Source organism: Ornithorhynchus anatinus, chromosome 3 (assembly GCF_004115215.2).
Source record: "Ornithorhynchus anatinus isolate Pmale09 chromosome 3, mOrnAna1.pri.v4, whole genome shotgun sequence".
Classification (NCBI taxonomy): domain Eukaryota; kingdom Metazoa; phylum Chordata; class Mammalia; order Monotremata; family Ornithorhynchidae; genus Ornithorhynchus; species Ornithorhynchus anatinus.
The window spans coordinates 7,358,859-7,376,365 of NC_041730.1; the positions used below are offsets into that span (position 1 = coordinate 7,358,859).

General features: G+C 56.3%; 1 protein-coding gene across 1 annotated transcript; it reads left to right on the top strand.

The window, feature by feature from the left end:
* The first annotated feature begins 1,208 nt into the window (after positions 1-1,208).
* PYGM (glycogen phosphorylase, muscle associated) lies at positions 1,209-16,838 on the top strand. The gene is made up of 20 exons (XM_029061602.1): positions 1,209-1,588; positions 3,731-3,832; positions 3,955-4,033; positions 4,310-4,413; positions 4,672-4,803; positions 7,386-7,497; positions 7,884-7,966; positions 8,170-8,313; positions 8,734-8,826; positions 9,443-9,589; positions 9,786-9,949; positions 10,497-10,611; positions 11,079-11,180; positions 11,487-11,634; positions 13,115-13,173; positions 13,453-13,594; positions 14,372-14,579; positions 15,596-15,730; positions 16,020-16,086; positions 16,206-16,838. Exons 1-20 carry the CDS (start codon positions 1,346-1,348, stop codon positions 16,353-16,355), a joined length of 2,529 nt encoding a protein of 842 aa, XP_028917435.1. The 5' UTR covers positions 1,209-1,345; the 3' UTR covers positions 16,356-16,838.
* The last annotated feature ends 669 nt before the right edge of the window (positions 16,839-17,507 follow it).

Sequence of the window (17,507 nt, forward strand, 5' to 3'; positions counted from 1 at the left end):
GGCTTGGGAGTCAGAAAGACCTGGGTTCTAATCCCGGCTCCGCCACATATCTGCTCTGCGACCTTGGGCGAGTCACTTAATTTCTCTGGGCCGCAGTTACTCATCTGTAAAATGGGGATTAAGACTGAGAGCCCCTTAAGTACTCCGATGCTCACCCCAGCCCCACAGCACTGAGGTACATATCCTTACATATCCTTACGCTCTCCCATTTCCCCCTATTTATTTTAATGTCTGTAAGCTTCTTGAAGACAGGGATCAGGTCTGCCAACTCTCCAGCACTTAATAGAATGTTCTACATATGATAGGCATGTAATAAATGCTTGAGGGATCAATCCTCAGGGCCCTATGAAAGGTTTCCTAAAACCCAGCTGTGTCTCCTCCCCAAAACTTCACCTGCAACTCAAGACGATCTGCTTCTTGGCCCTTCCCCTTTCAGGCCCCCAACTCTTCTCTCTGCCCAATTCAATTCAATTCAAACATATTTATTAAGCACTTAGTGTGTGGAGAGGACTGTACTAAGCTCTTTGGGAAGTTCAATACAACGATAGAGTGACAATCTCTGCCCACAATGAGTTCACATTCTGGCGGGGGAGACAGACATCAATACAAATAAACAGACATCAATACATCTGAAATTTTATCTTGCTCCACTGCTGCTCTTCAGAGAGAGAGAGAGAGAGAGAGAGAAAGCAGGCTGGGGCTCGGTCACCCGGGTCCCTTGGCAATCCTCTCTGATCAGGAAGTCTGGACAAAACACACCCAAACGGCATCTGCTTCCCCATTGAGATGAGCCAAATGACGTGACTCCCACCATCTGTTCCCCCCATTTCCCAGGGAACCCCCTCCCGAGGGTTTGGAAGAGGAGACGCTTCTCGGCTTGGGCCCTGAAGGCTGAAGATGAGGGACCCTGGCCTCTCCCCTCCCCAGTCAAGGAGCTTGTGGCCTGGTGGAGTGGGGCCTTCAGATGGGGGAAGACTGACGGAAGTGTAGGATTTAAGTGAGCGATTCAGAGATCGGACCTCTGGGCTCTCGGGGAGGGCAGGTGACCCGTTCCAGCGCCGGCCGCTCAACCCTCAAAATAACTCCCTCGGTGCAACACCCAGGACCTACCCTGTGCATATTCATGAGTGGCAGGGCCGGGCCTCATGCATAATGCAGCGGACGCTGTCTTTAACCCTGGAGGGAGGGGGGCGGGCCCACCACTCGGGACTCAGGGGTTGGAGGCAGCAGCCGCGGCAGCACAGCAGCGTCGACCGGATCCCCCCACCGGTGCCCCTGTCCCGGGCCAGGAGACCACCCCAGCTCCCTCAGCTTCCTCGTGCCAGGCGACACCCACTCCGCCGCCATGTCGCTCCCCATGTCGGACCACGACAAACGCAAGCAGATCAGCGTGCGGGGCCTGGCCGGGGTGGAGAACGTCTCCGACCTGAAGAAGAACTTCAACCGGCACCTGCACTTCACGCTGGTCAAGGACCGGAACGTGGCCACCCCGCGCGACTACTACTTCGCGTTGGCGCACACCGTGCGGGACCATCTGGTGGGCCGCTGGATTCGCACCCAGCAGCACTACTACGAGAAGGACCCCAAGGTGCCGCGGAGGGGGTGGGGCGAGTGTTGAGTGACAACGGGCCGGAAGTGGGGGTGGGGTGGGCCCGGGGGATGCCGGGGGACACCGTGACTGAGCCACGTTGGAGGCTGCAGCGTTGTTAATAATCACAGTAATAATAATAACTGTGATTTTTTTAAGCGCTTACTACGTGCCAGGCACTGTACTAAGCGCTGCGATGGATACAAGCAAATTGGTTTGGACACAGTCCCTGTCCCAAGTGGGGCTCACAGTCTCAAGCCCCCCATTTTAAAGATGTAACTGAGGCATGGAGAAGTGAAGGGATTTGCCCTAGGTCTCACAGCAGACAAGTGTCGGAGTCGGAATTAGAACCCACGACCTTCCGACTCCCAAGCCCGCGCTGTATCCACTACGCCAGTCATTGAGCGCTTACAGTATGCAGAGTACTGTACTAAGCGCTTGGGATAACAATAATAATAACTTTGGTACTGTTAAACGCTTACTATGCGCCAAGCACTATTCTAAGCGCTGGGGTAATCAGTTACTCAAGTTGGACACAGGCCCTGTGCCACGTGGGGCTCACACTCTTAATCCCCGTTTTACAGATGAGGGAACTGAGGCCCAGAGAAGTTAAGTGACTTGCCCAAGGTCACACAGCAGACAAGTGGCAGATCCAGGGCTAGAACCCAGGTTTTTCTGACTCCCAGGCCCAGGCTCTATCCACAGTGCCATGCTGCTTTCTTGGGAGAGGGCAATATAACACTAAACAGATACATTCCCTGACCACAGCGAGTTTACAGTCTAGAGAGCCCTGGGGGGTTCCTCTCCTTGTGCCCTGAGCCTTTGTCCCCCTCCCCCTGGGTGCCCCCTAAGATATCAGGTGGCACAGGTCAAGTCAAAATGTCAGGAACTTGATACCCGAGAGGGGAGAGAGGAGCTGGGAACGCCCATCCTGATGGAGTTTAGGGACTCACTGGGCTGGAGGATCTGGGCTACTGCTGCTGGGAGAGAGGCCGGAGGCGTCCCTAACCCAGGGTCTGGCAGCTATCCCTCTCCTCCCCGTCCCCCCGGGTGGGGCCGGGCCTCAGGAGCGACACGCCCAGTAGGGTGGCGGTGGAGATTGACCACCCCCTGGGTAGAGCTCTGAACTGGGCAGTGTGGCAGCCACAGAGCGAGGACGAGACATTGTCCCCGCCCTCCAGGGGCTCGCTGTCCAGCCGGGAGACAGAACAAACAAACAGACCAGCCAGGCTAACTCCAGGAACGTAAGAGGTCTAGGGAGAAAATAGAAACTCAAGGGCCACCCTGGGGGCCATTTTCAAAGACAGATAAGGGTGGGCCAGGGTCTGGAGGAATTGGTCAGGTCACAAGGACATGGGGTTAATCTGGGGGTGCAGGGAATGCTTCTTGGAGGAGGTGGGCCTTTTCTAGATTGTGAGGAGCCCGCTTAGGGCTACTCCACATTTCCTGGCCAGGTATTTCTCCTTCATTCATTTGAATTTATTGCGTGCTTACTGTGTGCCGAGCACTGAACTAAGCACTTGGTAGAGTACAATATATCAAGAAACAGACATATTCCCTGCCCACAACAGGCTTACAGTCTAGAGGGGAGACAGACATTAACCTAAACAAATAAATCCCACCGCTCACCCACTGGGGACTGAACCAGTCTCAGAGGCACGGGCGGTGGGCCACCTACTAGAGACCAGAAATCCAGGGCCCGGACAAGTTCCGGCAGACAGGAAGTGTAGACTGAGAGGCCCCCCATTTTAGGAGCTGCCCACAGAGGCAATAGCTGTGTTATCCACGCCCCAGTGCTGGAAAAAGCTGAGACCCAAGGGTCCCACGTATCCAACTGGGCCCCAGCAACTGCCTCCAGAATGGAAGGCAAATAGGGGCACGTCAATCCATCATGCCATCAGTGGGATTTACTTAGTACCCATTGTGTGCAGGACACCATCTTAGGTGCCTATCTATGTGCAGAGCACCATTCTAGAAGTGCCGAAGAATGCAACAGATTCAGATGACACTATCCCTGCCCTTAGGGGGCTTAGGGTCAGACCACTCAGATCCAGTCAAGCCCCGGGTGCCTTGGGCCACCTGAAGAGAGGGAAGCCGGGCAATGGATTGTCGGGTAGGAAACTTACTCTGTCTGCTCTCCAGAGGATCTACTACCTCTCGCTGGAGTTCTACATGGGCCGGACACTGCAGAACACCATGGTGAACTTAGCCCTGGAGAATGCCTGTGACGAGGCCACGTACCAGGTATCTGGAAGCAGGAATCACCGGGAGATAGTCCGGGGGTCCCAGAGGGCTCGCTGGGTCGGTCCTCCCTCGCCTCTGCCTTGATTTATTCCCTGACTGCTTCCCCTACCCTTCCCCCGCAGCTGGGCCTGGATATGGAGGAGCTGGAAGAGATAGAAGAGGATGCTGGACTGGGGAATGGTGGGCTGGGCCGCCTGGCAGGTGAGTCGAGGTTGTGGTGGAGGACCTCAAGGAGCGGGAGTTGCAGGGGAGCTCAAGGAGGCTGGGAAAGAAGGGCTGAAGTACTGTCCCAGGGAAGCCAGGGGAGGACCCATGGAGACTCCACGGGAATGTCGGGAGGAACTGCGGGGGCAGGAGTTGCAGGGAGGTGGTGAGGGGTGGGGGTCGTTCCCCGTAGGAACGGCTTCCAGGAGAAGTGGGGCGGGTTCACGGAGGCCGCGTCCGAGATCCCGTGCGACCTCGCCATTCTGCCTCCAGCCTGCTTCCTGGACTCCATGGCCACTCTGGGCCTGGCCGCCTATGGCTACGGGATCCGTTACGAGTTTGGGATTTTCAACCAGAAGATCAATAACGGCTGGCAGGTGAGCATGCACCCCAGCCCTCCAAACTCCTCCAGGGAACCTCTTTTGAGTTTTATTCTAGTCAGCTGTGATGCTCCAGCCCTGAACCACCTGCAGCTTGGGCCAGGGGGAGGCCGTCTCTTTTCATTTCCGGTGCCTGTCTCCTGCCAGTTACCCGGACAAACAAGGAGGGGGAGGGAAGACCCATTTCCCTGGCTCCTCCTGGAGTTGTTTCGGGGAAAGGGTGGGGGGCAGAGCTGACGCCCATCTCCCGGCCAGATGGAGGAGGCGGATGACTGGCTGCGTTACGGGAACCCCTGGGAGAAGGCCCGGCCCGAGTTCACCCTGCCTGTCCACTTCTATGGCCGAGTGGAGCACACCGACCAAGGAGCCAAGTGGGTGGACACCCAGGTAGGTGTCCGGCCCGGGGGACGGGGATGAGGGGAAACCCAGGGTGGGACCAACAGAGAGAGCCCAGCCGGGACCGGCTGAGGAAGAGAAGTACAAATTCACCAGGTGAGAGAAAGTGGGGGATTCCCTTCCACGCTCAGCCCCAGTTAGACATTGATGGGATCGATCAACCGCGAACAGCAGTTCATTCAGTAACGGTCACTCGGTATTTGCCCTCGGCCCTGTGGTTTATGAAGGGCGGACTGACAGCTGTGATTCAGTTGAGTGGGTCAGTTATCCACACCGATGTAGCCCAGAGTCAATAGCCATTGATCATTCAGGGATTTTTGATTACCACTAGGTGTGGGGGCTGCCTCTTAGTCATGGATTTTTTACGGTATTTATTAAGCTCTTACTATCTGCCAGGCACTCTACTAAGTGCTGGGGTAGATACGAGCTAATTAGGTTGGACACAGTCTACCTCCTTCATGGGGATCACAGTCTTCATCCCCATTTTACAGATGTGGTAACTGAGGCTTTGAGAAATTACGTGATTTGCCCAAAGTCACACAGAAGACAAGTGGCAGAGCTGGGATTAGAACCCAGTCCCTTCTAACTCCTCTATCCACTAAGCCATGCTGCTTATTGACTGGACATTAATAAGTTGGTTTTGAAATGGATTACATATAACCTATTGACTAATTATTAGTTTTATTAAGCATCAAGGATGGAGGCTGAGTTGTTTACAATCCAGCAATGATTTATTAGTGGCTATTACTCACTGCTAATTATACACACACACACACACTATGCTGATTACACACAGACACTCCCCCCACCCCATGGCCCCACCTTACTGCACGCTCTGCTGGTTATAAAAAACTGAGACCAGTTCTCTATCCTCAGAAGCAGCAAAGTCTAGTAGAATGAGCAAAGGCCTGACAGTCAGGAGACACCAGGTTCTAATCCCAGCTCTGACACTTATAAGTCACTTAGTTTCCTTGCCTCGGTTTGCTCTTCTGTAAAATCGGGATTTAATACTTGTTTTCCCTCCCCCTTCCACTATGAGCCCCATGTGGGACAAAGACTGTGTCCAGTCTGAGTATCTTATACCTATCCCAGTACAGTGCTCTACATATGGTTTGCATCTAACAAATACCTAACAAATACCACAGTTATTTATTATTATCCTCATTTATTCATTCAATCATATTTATTGAGCACTTACTGTGTGCAGAGCCCTGTACTAAGCACTTGGAAAGTACGATTTGGCAACAGATAGAGACAGTCCCTGACCAACAGCGGGCTCACAGTCTGAAAGGGGGAGACAGACAGTAAAGCAAAACAAGTAGTCAGACATCAATACCATCAAAATAGATAAGTATATTCATAGATGTATACACATCATTAACATAATAGAGTAATAAATAACATATACAAATATACACAAGTGCTATGGGGAGGGGAAGGAGGTAGAGCCGAGGGAGGGAGTTGGGCCGATGGAGAGGAGAGGAGGGGCAGAGGGAAAGGGAGGGCTCAGTCTGGGAAGGCCTCCTGGAGGAGATGAGCTCTCGTTAGGGCTTTGAAGAGGGGAAGAATATTCTTCAAGTCTAGCCAGGGGGCACTGGGCAGCGGAGGAGACTACCCACTCACTCAATCAATGAATTAATCAGTAATGTTTAATGAGTGCTTACGGTGTGATGATTACTGTACTAAATGCTTGGGACAGTCCAATGCAGCATAGTTGGTAGACACAATCCCTGCCCTCAAGAAACCATGTCAGACTCTGCCGCTTGGGAATTGAGAGTTCTAGGGCCGTATGCGATGTCCAACCAAAATCCAGTTACCAGGAGTCGCGAGGAACGATGACTGACACCTGAGAGCTGGGGGAGACCACCCCAGATGGTCCAGCACCCCACTAATGACAAATGATCGATCGCAGCTCCCCTACTCCCCTGCCCCACCACTGGGAGGGAGAGTTCGTTGTAATCAATAGCTAGCTAATCACCAACCAAGAATGAATAACGACGGGTGACATTTAATAATTGGCCATTGATCACTTGCACGCTGGACCATCATTGAGTCCTGATCTTTTCTTTAACGGGCGGTGGCGATTAATGGCCGTTTCATTAATTGTTCATTAATACCATTAATACGGCTATTCCCTTGAGCTTAGACAGCTCAGAGACCGACCTTCTCCGGGACGAAGGGGCTGAGGGTTAGGATGGGGTCTCCCCAGCCACGGGGGCCCACGGGCAGCTGCAACCCTGTCGTTGCCCTCTCCTTGTACACGAGAGGCGATGCTGCTGCCTTGTTCTTGCAGGAGGTGGAGCCAGGCGGGGACAGGGATCCTTCCCCTCGCTTTAAAGGTGGAACCGAGAGGTTGAGGAACTCACCCTGGGTTGCCCAGCGCATCAGAGTGGCAGGGCTGGAGTCAAGATCGCCAGTCCCGTCTCCCTTTCTGCCTTGGGGTTGGTGGCGACCAAGTGACCCGTTGGCCCTGGTTCAGAGCTGCTGGCCAGTTCCCAGGAAGCCAGGGCCCTGAGCCCTCGCTGCTCAGCCTACAACTCCTGGAGGCCTCTTTCCTGTCCATGTGTCCGTAGATCGTGCTGGCCATGCCCTATGACACCCCGGTGCCCGGCTACCGCAACAATACCGTCAACACCATGCGGCTGTGGTCTGCCAAGGCCCCCAATGACTTCAATCTCAAGGACTGTGAGTCCCTCCTGTGCCGTTGCCTTTGGACCCATCCTCTCCGATCGGCCCCCGCCGACCCCGGCTGGCCCTAGGGGGAAATGCTGGGGATGCCTTCCCCAACTAGACTCTCTTCTTCCCTGATTGCCCCCTGACACCAGACCGTGGAAAGGGTTGGGGGTGAGCCATCAGGACTGCCCACTCTCCCTGTTTGCCTTGCACATGCTGAAGGGTCGGGGTTTCTCACTGGCCCAGAGACTAACAGATGAGTGCTCCCTCTGCTCCTCAGCTCAGGCGGTATTCCTGTTGGCTGGTGTATGGCCATTCCCCCGCAGAAGTAGGCACCGTTCCCAAAGCCAAGGCAGAAACTCCCATAATTCCTCTTCTTCTCTCTCCACTCCCTCCAGTTAACGTCGGCGGCTACATCCAGGCTGTGCTGGACCGGAATTTGGCCGAGAACATCTCCCGAGTCTTATACCCCAATGACAATGTGGGTAACTATCCCCTCGGAGGGAATGGGCTGGGGGGGCGAGGGAGCTCCCCACTTGAGCTGGAGTGGGGTGGGAGGGTGAAGAGTGGAGGGAGACGAGGAGGCCTAGTTGTGGGGAAGATGGCAGGCACCAGGGTGTCCTGTCAGCCCCCTGCCAACTCTCCCACACCCTGTCCTCTTTTCCCCCCCTCCTACCACCACAGTTCTTCGAGGGGAAGGAGCTGAGGTTGAAGCAGGAATACTTCGTGGTGGCTGCCACACTCCAGGACATCATCCGCCGCTTCAAATCCTCCAAATTTGGGTGCCGGGACGCTGTGCGCACCAACTTCGAAGCCTTTCCCGAGAAGGTACCCCTGGGCGGAGGGATCCTGGGGGAGGGGGCAGTGAGGGGCCGGCCCACAGCGGCTTCATCCAGTAAAGGGTGTTGTTGGCGGGGGAAAGTCACTTGTTCCTGTTAGGGGTGTTGTTCCAACTGACACCTGACTGCCTTTTGAAGATGAAAGGTGGCTAGAGGGGGTGCGGTGTGGGAACCCAGGTCTGCTTATCAGGGGGCATCATAGAGGCAGGGGTAGGAAAAACTTCTTTTCGATGGGGATACTGTCCTCCTTCCCCAGAGAAAGCCACACTGGAGCTTGACCAGAAAAACCGGTCCATGGGGAGGGGGACCCATTCGTATGGAGTCGTGACCTTCTCTCCAGAGCCTTCGGCCTCTTTGGGGGGGCAGGCTGGGAGGGCTTCGAGGCTAAGGCCTTTCCTTCACCTCCTAGGTGGCCATCCAGCTGAACGACACTCACCCGTCACTGGCTATCCCGGAGCTGATGAGGGTCCTGGTGGATGTGGAGAAGCTCGAATGGGACAAGGTGACTGCGGGGGATGGATGCTACACCCCCCCCCCACTCAGAGCCCACCGGGGGACAAATGGTCCCCTCCCACCCCCTTCGTCCCCTGATCCGGGCTGAGGCAGCCAGAACCCAGAGATGGGTCAAACCCGCTCCCTAGGAGGATGAGCTTGGCTGACCCAGGCAGCTTCCGCCACACATAGATGAAAGGAGCAGCTATCTTGGCTCCTCTTGCCTGCACCACAACCCAAGGAGAGGGGACAGGCCTAGAAAGGCAGCGGTGAACCCAGATCTGACCTCTACGCTGAGCAGGGCCCTCACACCCAGGCCCCCTGACCACCGTGCCTTTCTTAAAGCCTATGACGCCCACTGGCCCTTGGTCGGAATCCAGGCCGGGAGTCGGGCGGGCCCTGCCCTGGAGGCTTATGGAGTTTGTGGTACGGGGAGGTCAGGCGTTGTGCTAAGGAGAGGCAGGGGGAGCTCAGGGCTACTTTCCCAGGGGCCTGACCCATTCCTGTGGTTGAGGACGACAGGGGCGGCGGCCCAGGGCTGGGCCTCGTATCTGGAGCGGGTGAGGTCGGAGAGGGGCCGGGCTTTGAAGATGACCTCCTCCCCCGCCGGTCTGTTCCGGGTGCAGGCGTGGGATGTGACGGTGAAAACCTGTGCCTACACCAACCACACGGTGCTGCCCGAGGCTCTGGAGCGCTGGCCCGTCCACTTGCTGGAGACCCTCTTGCCCCGCCACCTGCAGATCATCTACGAGATCAACCAGCGGTTCCTCAACGTGAGGGGGGAGGCTCGGGGAGTCTGGGGGCCAGGGGATTGGACCCCTGGTTCAGGGCGAGGCTGAAGGGCAGGATTCATGGGTTCAGGGTGGGGCGGGGAGATGGGAGGCGGGGGCCTGAGTGGTTGGGTCCGAGCAGGAGTGCCCCAGCGTGTAGGTCTGAGCATGTGTCCGCACCTCTGTGTATCCTGCTCAGAGGGTGGCAGCGGCGTTTCCCGGAGACATGGATCGGCTGCGGCGCATGTCCCTGGTGGAGGAGGGCGGAGTGAAACGCATCAACATGGCACACCTGTGCATCGCCGGGGCCCACGCCGTCAATGGCGTCGCCCGCATCCACTCCGAAATCCTCAAGAAGACCATGTGAGGCTCCCTCTGCCCCCCGCCCCCACTCTCCATCTCTCCCGTCCCCCATCTTCCCTGTTCCTCCCATCCCCCTCGTCCTCCCCTACTTTTTTTTAATGGTATTTATTAAGCGTTTACTATGTGCCAGGCACTCTACTAAGTGCTGGAGTAGATACCAGCTAATCAGGTTGGTGACAGTCCACGTCCCACATGGGGCTCACAGTCTTACTCCCAACTTTACAGATGAGGTAACGGAGGCCCAGAGAAGTGAAGGGATTTGCTCGAGGTAACAGAGTGGAAATGTGGCAGAGCTGGGGCTAGAACCCAGATCCTTCTGACTCCCAGGCCTGTGCTCTATTCATTAGGCCTTACTGCTTCTCAGTCCTCCACCCATAAGACCCTCTGGCCCCAGAACTCTCTCCTGTGGGTGGTCTCCTCAGCCACCCCATTCAGACCCTGGGCTGGGGACCCTCAACACCCGCTGGGGAAGGTTGACAGTGATCTCGTGTGCTCTCCCTCCCTACCCCCCCCCCCCCCATCTGGGGCCTTCCCTACGGCTCTACAGCTTTAAGGATTTCTACGAGTTGGAGCCACACAAGTTCCAGAACAAGACCAATGGGATCACGCCCCGGCGCTGGCTGGTACTGTGCAATCCGGGTCTGGCCGAGGTCATCGCTGAGGTAGGCGAGGGTCACCTTGCGCTCCCCCCCGGGGTCACCGAGGGCCGTCAGCTGAGCCGAGCCCCGGATCAAGCCACCTGATTTGGCTTAACTCTGGCGTTGCTTCCCGGGCGGGGCTGCCTAGCTCGGACCCTCTGGACCCCCACCTCTGCCCCCAAGCCTGACCCTGACTACTGGCTGGCTTGGAGCCCATGGGCTGACCCTCACCCCAGCAGGCCTCAAGGAGGCAGCCCAGAAGGGAAAATGCAATGGTCATTGCTGAAGAGAGGGTCAGGATTGGTCCCTAAGGAGTCTGATGTCACCTCCAGGATCCAACAGCATCCTGAAGGGCTCGGTGGGCACTTGGATTGGGAGGGCTTGGCAAGCTCTGGAGGGGCCTCAAGGGCTGGAGGCCAAGGAGCAGGTATGGACAAGGGGGTCCTGGGAGCATCTTGGGGTAACGCCTCCACCTCCTCCACTCCCGGTAGAGGATCGGGGAGGAGTACATCTCGGACCTGGACCAGCTGCGCAAGCTGCTGGCCTACGTGGACGATGAGGGCTTCATCCGGGACGTGGCTAAGGTCAAACAGGTAAGAGGGGATCGGGGAGGGGGACGGGAGCCTCTAGAGAAGACTTGGGGCATTCCTGAGAGGGAGCTGGGGGTATCCCAGGCTTGGGGAACTGGGGGAGTTGGGGGAGCAGGGCCTGGGGCACAGGGGCTGAGGATAATGGGGGCATCCACATCTCATCCCTGGAGATGCGGGGGCAGCGGAGGCTGTGGGGTTATGGTTCAGGGACGTCAAAGACACTTGGTCTGCTCTGGGATGGGGACGGGGGCCTCTGGGTTCCATCCTTCTGGAGTGGGGCCAGTGACCGCCCTGCCCTGTCACCCTCAGGAGAACAAGCTGAAGTTTGCAGCCTACCTGGAGAAAGAGTACAACGTTCACATCAATCCCAACTCGCTCTTTGACGTCCAGGTGAAGAGGATCCACGAATACAAGCGGCAGCTCCTCAACTGCCTCCACGTCATCACCCTGTACAACCGTGAGCAGCAGGGGCTTCCTCTTCCTTTCATCCTCCACCTGCCTTCTCCCCTCCCCCCCGCCCCTTCCCCCCTCCATCTCTGCCCTCCTTCAGCCAGAGACTATGGCAGAGAGACCACAATTCCCATTACATTCTGGGGCAACGCTTTTCTTGACTGTTAGGAGGTCATTACCAGCACCTGAGCGTTTACTATGTGCAGAGCACCAATAAACACTTGGGAGTGTACAAGAAAACAGAATCAGCAGGCACGTTCCCTGCCCATAACGAGCTTACGCTCTTATTCCTATCTTCATGCACTTTCACTTCCTTCTATGTAATTTATTTTAGTGTCCATCTCCCCTATTAAATGGTAAGCTCCTTGAGGACAGGAGTCAAGTCTACTAATTCTATTATATTCTTCCAAGTGTCAATAAAGAGATTAGAATCTAGAAGACTGTGGCAGCTGACAAAGAGTAGCCATTGGCTTTAAGGCACTCAATCATCTCCTTCATAGATATATACCCTCTTCTCTGCAACACCCCAGCTCTCACCCTTCATTCATTCATTCATTTGTATTTATTGAACGCTCACCGTGTGCAGAGCACTTTACTGAGTGCTTGGGAGAGTACAATACAACAACAAACAGACATATTCCCTGCCCGCAAGGAGCTTACAGGCATTCCTCGCAAGCTAACCTCCAACCCATGCCTTATTTTCCTCTCTCCCTGCTGCTGGCCTCTTGCCTCACAGCCTCCCTCCTTCCTGGCACAGCCTCCACTTCCCTGCCCTCCTCTTCTTCAGAGCCCTCTTCCTCACATCTTTTCCAGGAGGTTTTTCTCCAAATGATTTCAAACCTTCTCACTTTGTAACCCCACTAAGGCCACTTCAGCTACTTCACCCCCTCCTTGGTTTTTCACCCCCTCCTAAGACCCAAAACACTTATCAGTCGTATTTATTGAGCGCCTACTAGATGCAGGGCACTGTACTAAGCACTTGGGAGCATACAATACAAAAGAATGAGCAGAGATGTTCCCCGCTCATAACGAGCTTACACTTTTATTCATATCTTCATGTCCTTTTAGTTCTTCCTAATTTATTTTAGTATCTCCCCCACTAAATTGTAAGCTCCGTGAAGGCAGGGGTCATATGTACTAATTGTACTGTACTCTCCCAAGTGTTTAGCACAATGCTCTAAACGCAGTAGGTGCTCAATAAATAGTATTCATTCATTCATTCAATAGTATTTATTGAGCGCTTACTATGTGCAGAGCACTGTACTAAGCACTTGGAATGTACAATACTACTGATTCCAGACTCAGTGCAGTCTCCACGCACAATAAGTGCTCAGTAAATACCATTGATTGTTTGGGTTTTTTTTCCCAGATTGACCCAGGTGTTTCCGTGGGCTGGTTGCTGGCTGCTCTTCCCCAGAGTCAGTAGGTACTAAAAGCTGGGAGTTTCTCACCTTGACACCTTCGCTCTCCCTTCCTTGTTCACACAGGCATCAAGAAGGATCCCAACAAGTTTTTTGTGCCGCGGACAGTGATGATCGGAGGGAAGGTGAGAGGCTGCATTTGGGGGAGCTGGCGGTCGGGGGGCTCTCCCTTTCCCCAAGTGCCCTGAAGGTGGTTGGAGGGATTATAACTTCGGTTAACGGGAAGGAGGCGGTTTCTGCCAGGGCTGACGGGAGTGATGTGCGAATAAGGGAGGTCATAGCTACAAGGGCTGATGGCATTGTAATCCAGGGGTATGGGTTCCCCCCCCGCTCCCCATTACCTGTGGGGAATACAGTGAATCAGGGCGGTGGAGGTGGATCTGACTCCAGTTGGCCCTTCCCAGGCAGCCCCTGGATACCACATGGCCAAGATGATCATCAAACTCATCACCTCCATCGGGGACGTGGTCAATAATGACCCAGTTGTGGGGGATCGCCTCAAAATGATCTTCCTGGAGAACTACCGGGTGTCTTTGGCTGAGAAAGGTGGGCAGTGGGGGGTATCCCAATTTCCTCCTCTTATCCTTGGGCCCCCTCCCACCCTGGGGCCTAATTTTGCCTTCTCCATTATAACCTTTCCTCTATTTCTGACTTCCCTTGACCTGGCATCACTTTTGACTCAATTGCTCGATGCACTTTTGTATGTGTTGTTCACAGTATACTATTCAAACTCTTTTTTTAGAGAAGCAGGTGGTAGAGTGGATAGAACATGGGCCTGGGAGTCAGCAACTCATGGGTTCTAATCCCAATTCCGCCACTTGTCTGCTGGGTGGCCTTGGTCAAGTCATTTCACTTCTCTGTGACTCAGTTACCTCATCTCTAAGATGGGGATTAAGACTGTGAGCCCCATGTGGAAAACGGACTGTGTCCAAACGGATTTGCTTGTATCCACCCCAGTGCATAGTACAGTGCCTGACATAGTGAGCGTTTAACAAATACCACAGTTATTATTATTAGTAGTAGTACTCTTCCCTCCTATTTGTAAATGATTTTTTATTCCTCTCTCCCTGGCTAGACTGTAAGCTCCTGGTGGGCAGGGACTGTGTCTTTTACACACTCTCTCAAGGGCGTAGAACAGTGTTTTCTCAGTCACTCGAAATAATTGCTTGCTTGATGACCTGACACTACCTAGTGGCCCCATAACCCTTTTGCAACCCCTGACTCCTTTACCTTGAGGGGGACCATGTGACCTCCATGACCTGAGACCTTTCCCGGGGCCCCCCTCCTCTCCACGCCCTCCGCCTCCCTCCCCCACCTCTACAGTGATCCCAGCCTCAGACCTGTCGGAGCAGATCTCCACCGCTGGCACCGAGGCCTCAGGCACCGGGAACATGAAGTTTATGCTGAACGGGGCCCTGACCATCGGCACCATGGACGGTGCCAATGTGGAGATGGCGGAGGAGGCGGGCGAGGAGAACTTCTTTATCTTCGGCATGAGGGTCGAGGATGTAGACCGGCTAGACCAGAAGGGGTGAGGGAGTTGGGACCGGGGGGCTGCCCGGGAGATGCGGCGGTGGGGGAAGCTCAGCTTGGATCCCTGTGGGGGAAGTCCTGAAGGGGTGGTTGTTTCTGCCCTTGCTTGGGGTGTGCCCAGGAATAATAATGATGGTATTTGTTAAGTGCCTACTATGTGCTGAGCACTGTTCTAGGAGCTGGGCACTGTTATAAGCGCTGAGCACAGGGATCCGGTTCCCACGCTGGGTACCTGTGGACCCAAGGGCTGCTTGGAACCCCTGAGGGAAGGTGCCTGTCCCCTTGGGGCTGGGGGATGCTGACAGCAGTGGGAACCTGTGACCCCCCCCCACCTCCTCAGACCATCTAGGGGCAAGCCCAAGTCCATAAGGACTCCAGGGGTTGATATGTGTGAGGGGCTCAGGCAACGGGGAGAGGTGAGGATAGGGCAGGGAGGAGGGTCTTCCCTGTTGCCCCCTAGCCTGCAAGGAGAACTCTGGGCTGGGTGTCCCCACCTGGGACTGTGTGAGAAAGACTGGGCCCTCTGTCCCCTCTGTTCACACTGTGTCGCCACCCTGGGCCTGTGCCTCAGGAGCCCTGAGGCCAGTGTCCCCCCATAGGTCTGTGGGAGAGAGGCTGGTCCCCCCATCCACACCCTGCCACCCTGGGCCTGCCCTGAAAGCGCTGGGGACCGGTGTCCCCCGGGGTGCATGGGAGAGGGGTTGGTCCCTCTGTCCCCTCTGTCCACAATCTGCTATCCAAGCCTGCCTGGGGAGCACTGGGATTGGTGTCCCCCTCTGTCTGTGGGAGAGGGGTTGGTCCCTCCATCTTCCACGTACACACTCTGCTACTCCGGGTCTTCACAGGGCGCACTGGAACACAAGGATTGCCTAGCAGCTCTAGTGAGGAGGTGGCTGCAGGGAGATGGACCCTCTCAGAGGACTAGCGGGGGAAGGGGGATGCTGGGTGATGGGGAGGAAGGGTAGCCTGGGTCCCCCAGTCCCTCCAGCCTCTGACCAGCTTCTCTCCACCCAGGTACAACGCTCAGGAATTCTACGACAGCCTCCCTGAGCTCAGACAGGTCATAGAGCAGCTGAGCAGCGGCTTCTTCTCCCCGAAGCAGCCTGACCTGTTCAAGGACATCGTCAATATGCTCATGCACCACGACCGGTCAGCACGGGGCCGGATACCGGGCCAGACCTGGGGCATGGGCGCCTGGGTCCTGAGAGGGTGGGGCGAGGGGCCGAGCTTGATCCCTGGTTCCACCACTGATTCACCGTCTCCCTCCTCCACTTTCCCCCCACCCCACCCCTAGAGCATGTTTCCCCAGCTACCCTTTTCAAGGGACAGTCACTGTTGCTGGTCCATGTCCATCACAACGGAACCAGGACCCCCCCCCCAGCCCCTCCCCAACATTCCCCCCTTGATCTCCGGCTCTGGATCTCTCTCCCTGCTCCAGGTTTAAGGTGTTTGCTGACTTCAAAGCCTACATCCAGTGCCAAGAGAAAGTGAGCGCCTTGTACAAGGTGAGATAGAAGCCCCTGAGGGATCGGGGCCAGCAGGGCGCTAGGGGTGTCTGTGAGGGGTCAGGGACTGGGTGGGCTGCCCGCCGGGGTGCGTGCGTGACCGACCCTCCGACCCCCAGAACCCACGGGAGTGGACACGGATGGTGATCAGGAACATCGCCACTTCTGGCAAGTTCTCCAGCGACCGCACCATCGCTCAGTACGCCAGGGAGATCTGGGGCGTGGAGCCCTCCCATCAGCGCCTGGCAGCCCCCGATGAACACTTCTGAGCTCTCAGGACCCCTGTGCTCAGTCCCAGACCTGCCCCCCGCCCCCCCCCCGCCCCCCCGCCGCTGGCTTAGCCCTCTCCGGCCCTGGAACCTCCTCCCTTCTAACTGCATCTGTGTCCCGTCCTGCCCCCGGCCCCGGGGAGATGTTCTGACGTCTCCTTGTGCCCTCACGTGACCCCTGCGACCCAGTTCCATGTCAAGCGTGCTATTTGTGAAGCGCTTATCATAGCCCAGCACTGTGCTAAGCGCTAGGTTGGTTACAAAGATAATTAGGTGGGACACGGTCCCTGTCCCAAAGGGGGCTCACAATCCAAGCCCCTCCCCAGTCCCCCGGGGTCTGAGGCCCTGCTTTCTCCAGCCTTCCTCCTCCATCCCCATTATTTATGGGGCGGAGGGGTCCCCCCTCCCAGCGTCTGACACTGTGACGACCTAGTGACGGGTCTGGGGTCTGCCTCTAATAAACCAGCCCCGGGGCCAATTCTGCGTGGGCTCATGTGTCATGGCTCAGAGAGGGGAGAGGTTCGTTTTCACCCCAGACTGGACAGAGCTCAGAAACTGTGGCTCTCGGCCAGACCCCCTCCCTACCCCCTCCACCCCAGGCCAGCCCTGAGCCGGGTGAGCAGGTGCTGCCCTGGGCGGGGGGCTGGGGGTTGGGGTTGCCCTCTGGACACCCCCTCCCTGCCACCCCCGCCTCAGCCCGTGACTGTTCTCTGGCGCGGTTCTCTGCCTCTGCTTTTCTCTCTCTCCCTGGCGGCTTCGGGGCTGGCGGCAGGACTGTGCCCATACTAGGCTCTTTCTGGCCGGCCCGGGAGGGGAGGAGAGGGGAGGGGAGAAAAGGGGCGGGTCATCGGCGCCTAGTGGAAGGGTCAGGCTTGGCTCCGCTTCCTCTCCCGGCATCTTCTCCCGCCCTACTCACACCCCTCGCTCTGGACTCCAGCTTGGGGGAGCAGGGGCCTTGGGGGTCGCAATCTGCCTGCCCTGGGGAAGGGGTCCAAGCTGTCCATCCTGGGGGGAGAGTTCTCCCTTGAACTGGGGGACAGGAGTGGCCGGGGGCTAGGATGGAGGAGGGAAGATGAAGCCCTCACTCACAGCCTTTGCCCCACAAAGTCCTTTTAGTCTCTTCTCAGGCCCCATTCTCTCCCTTAGCGTGAG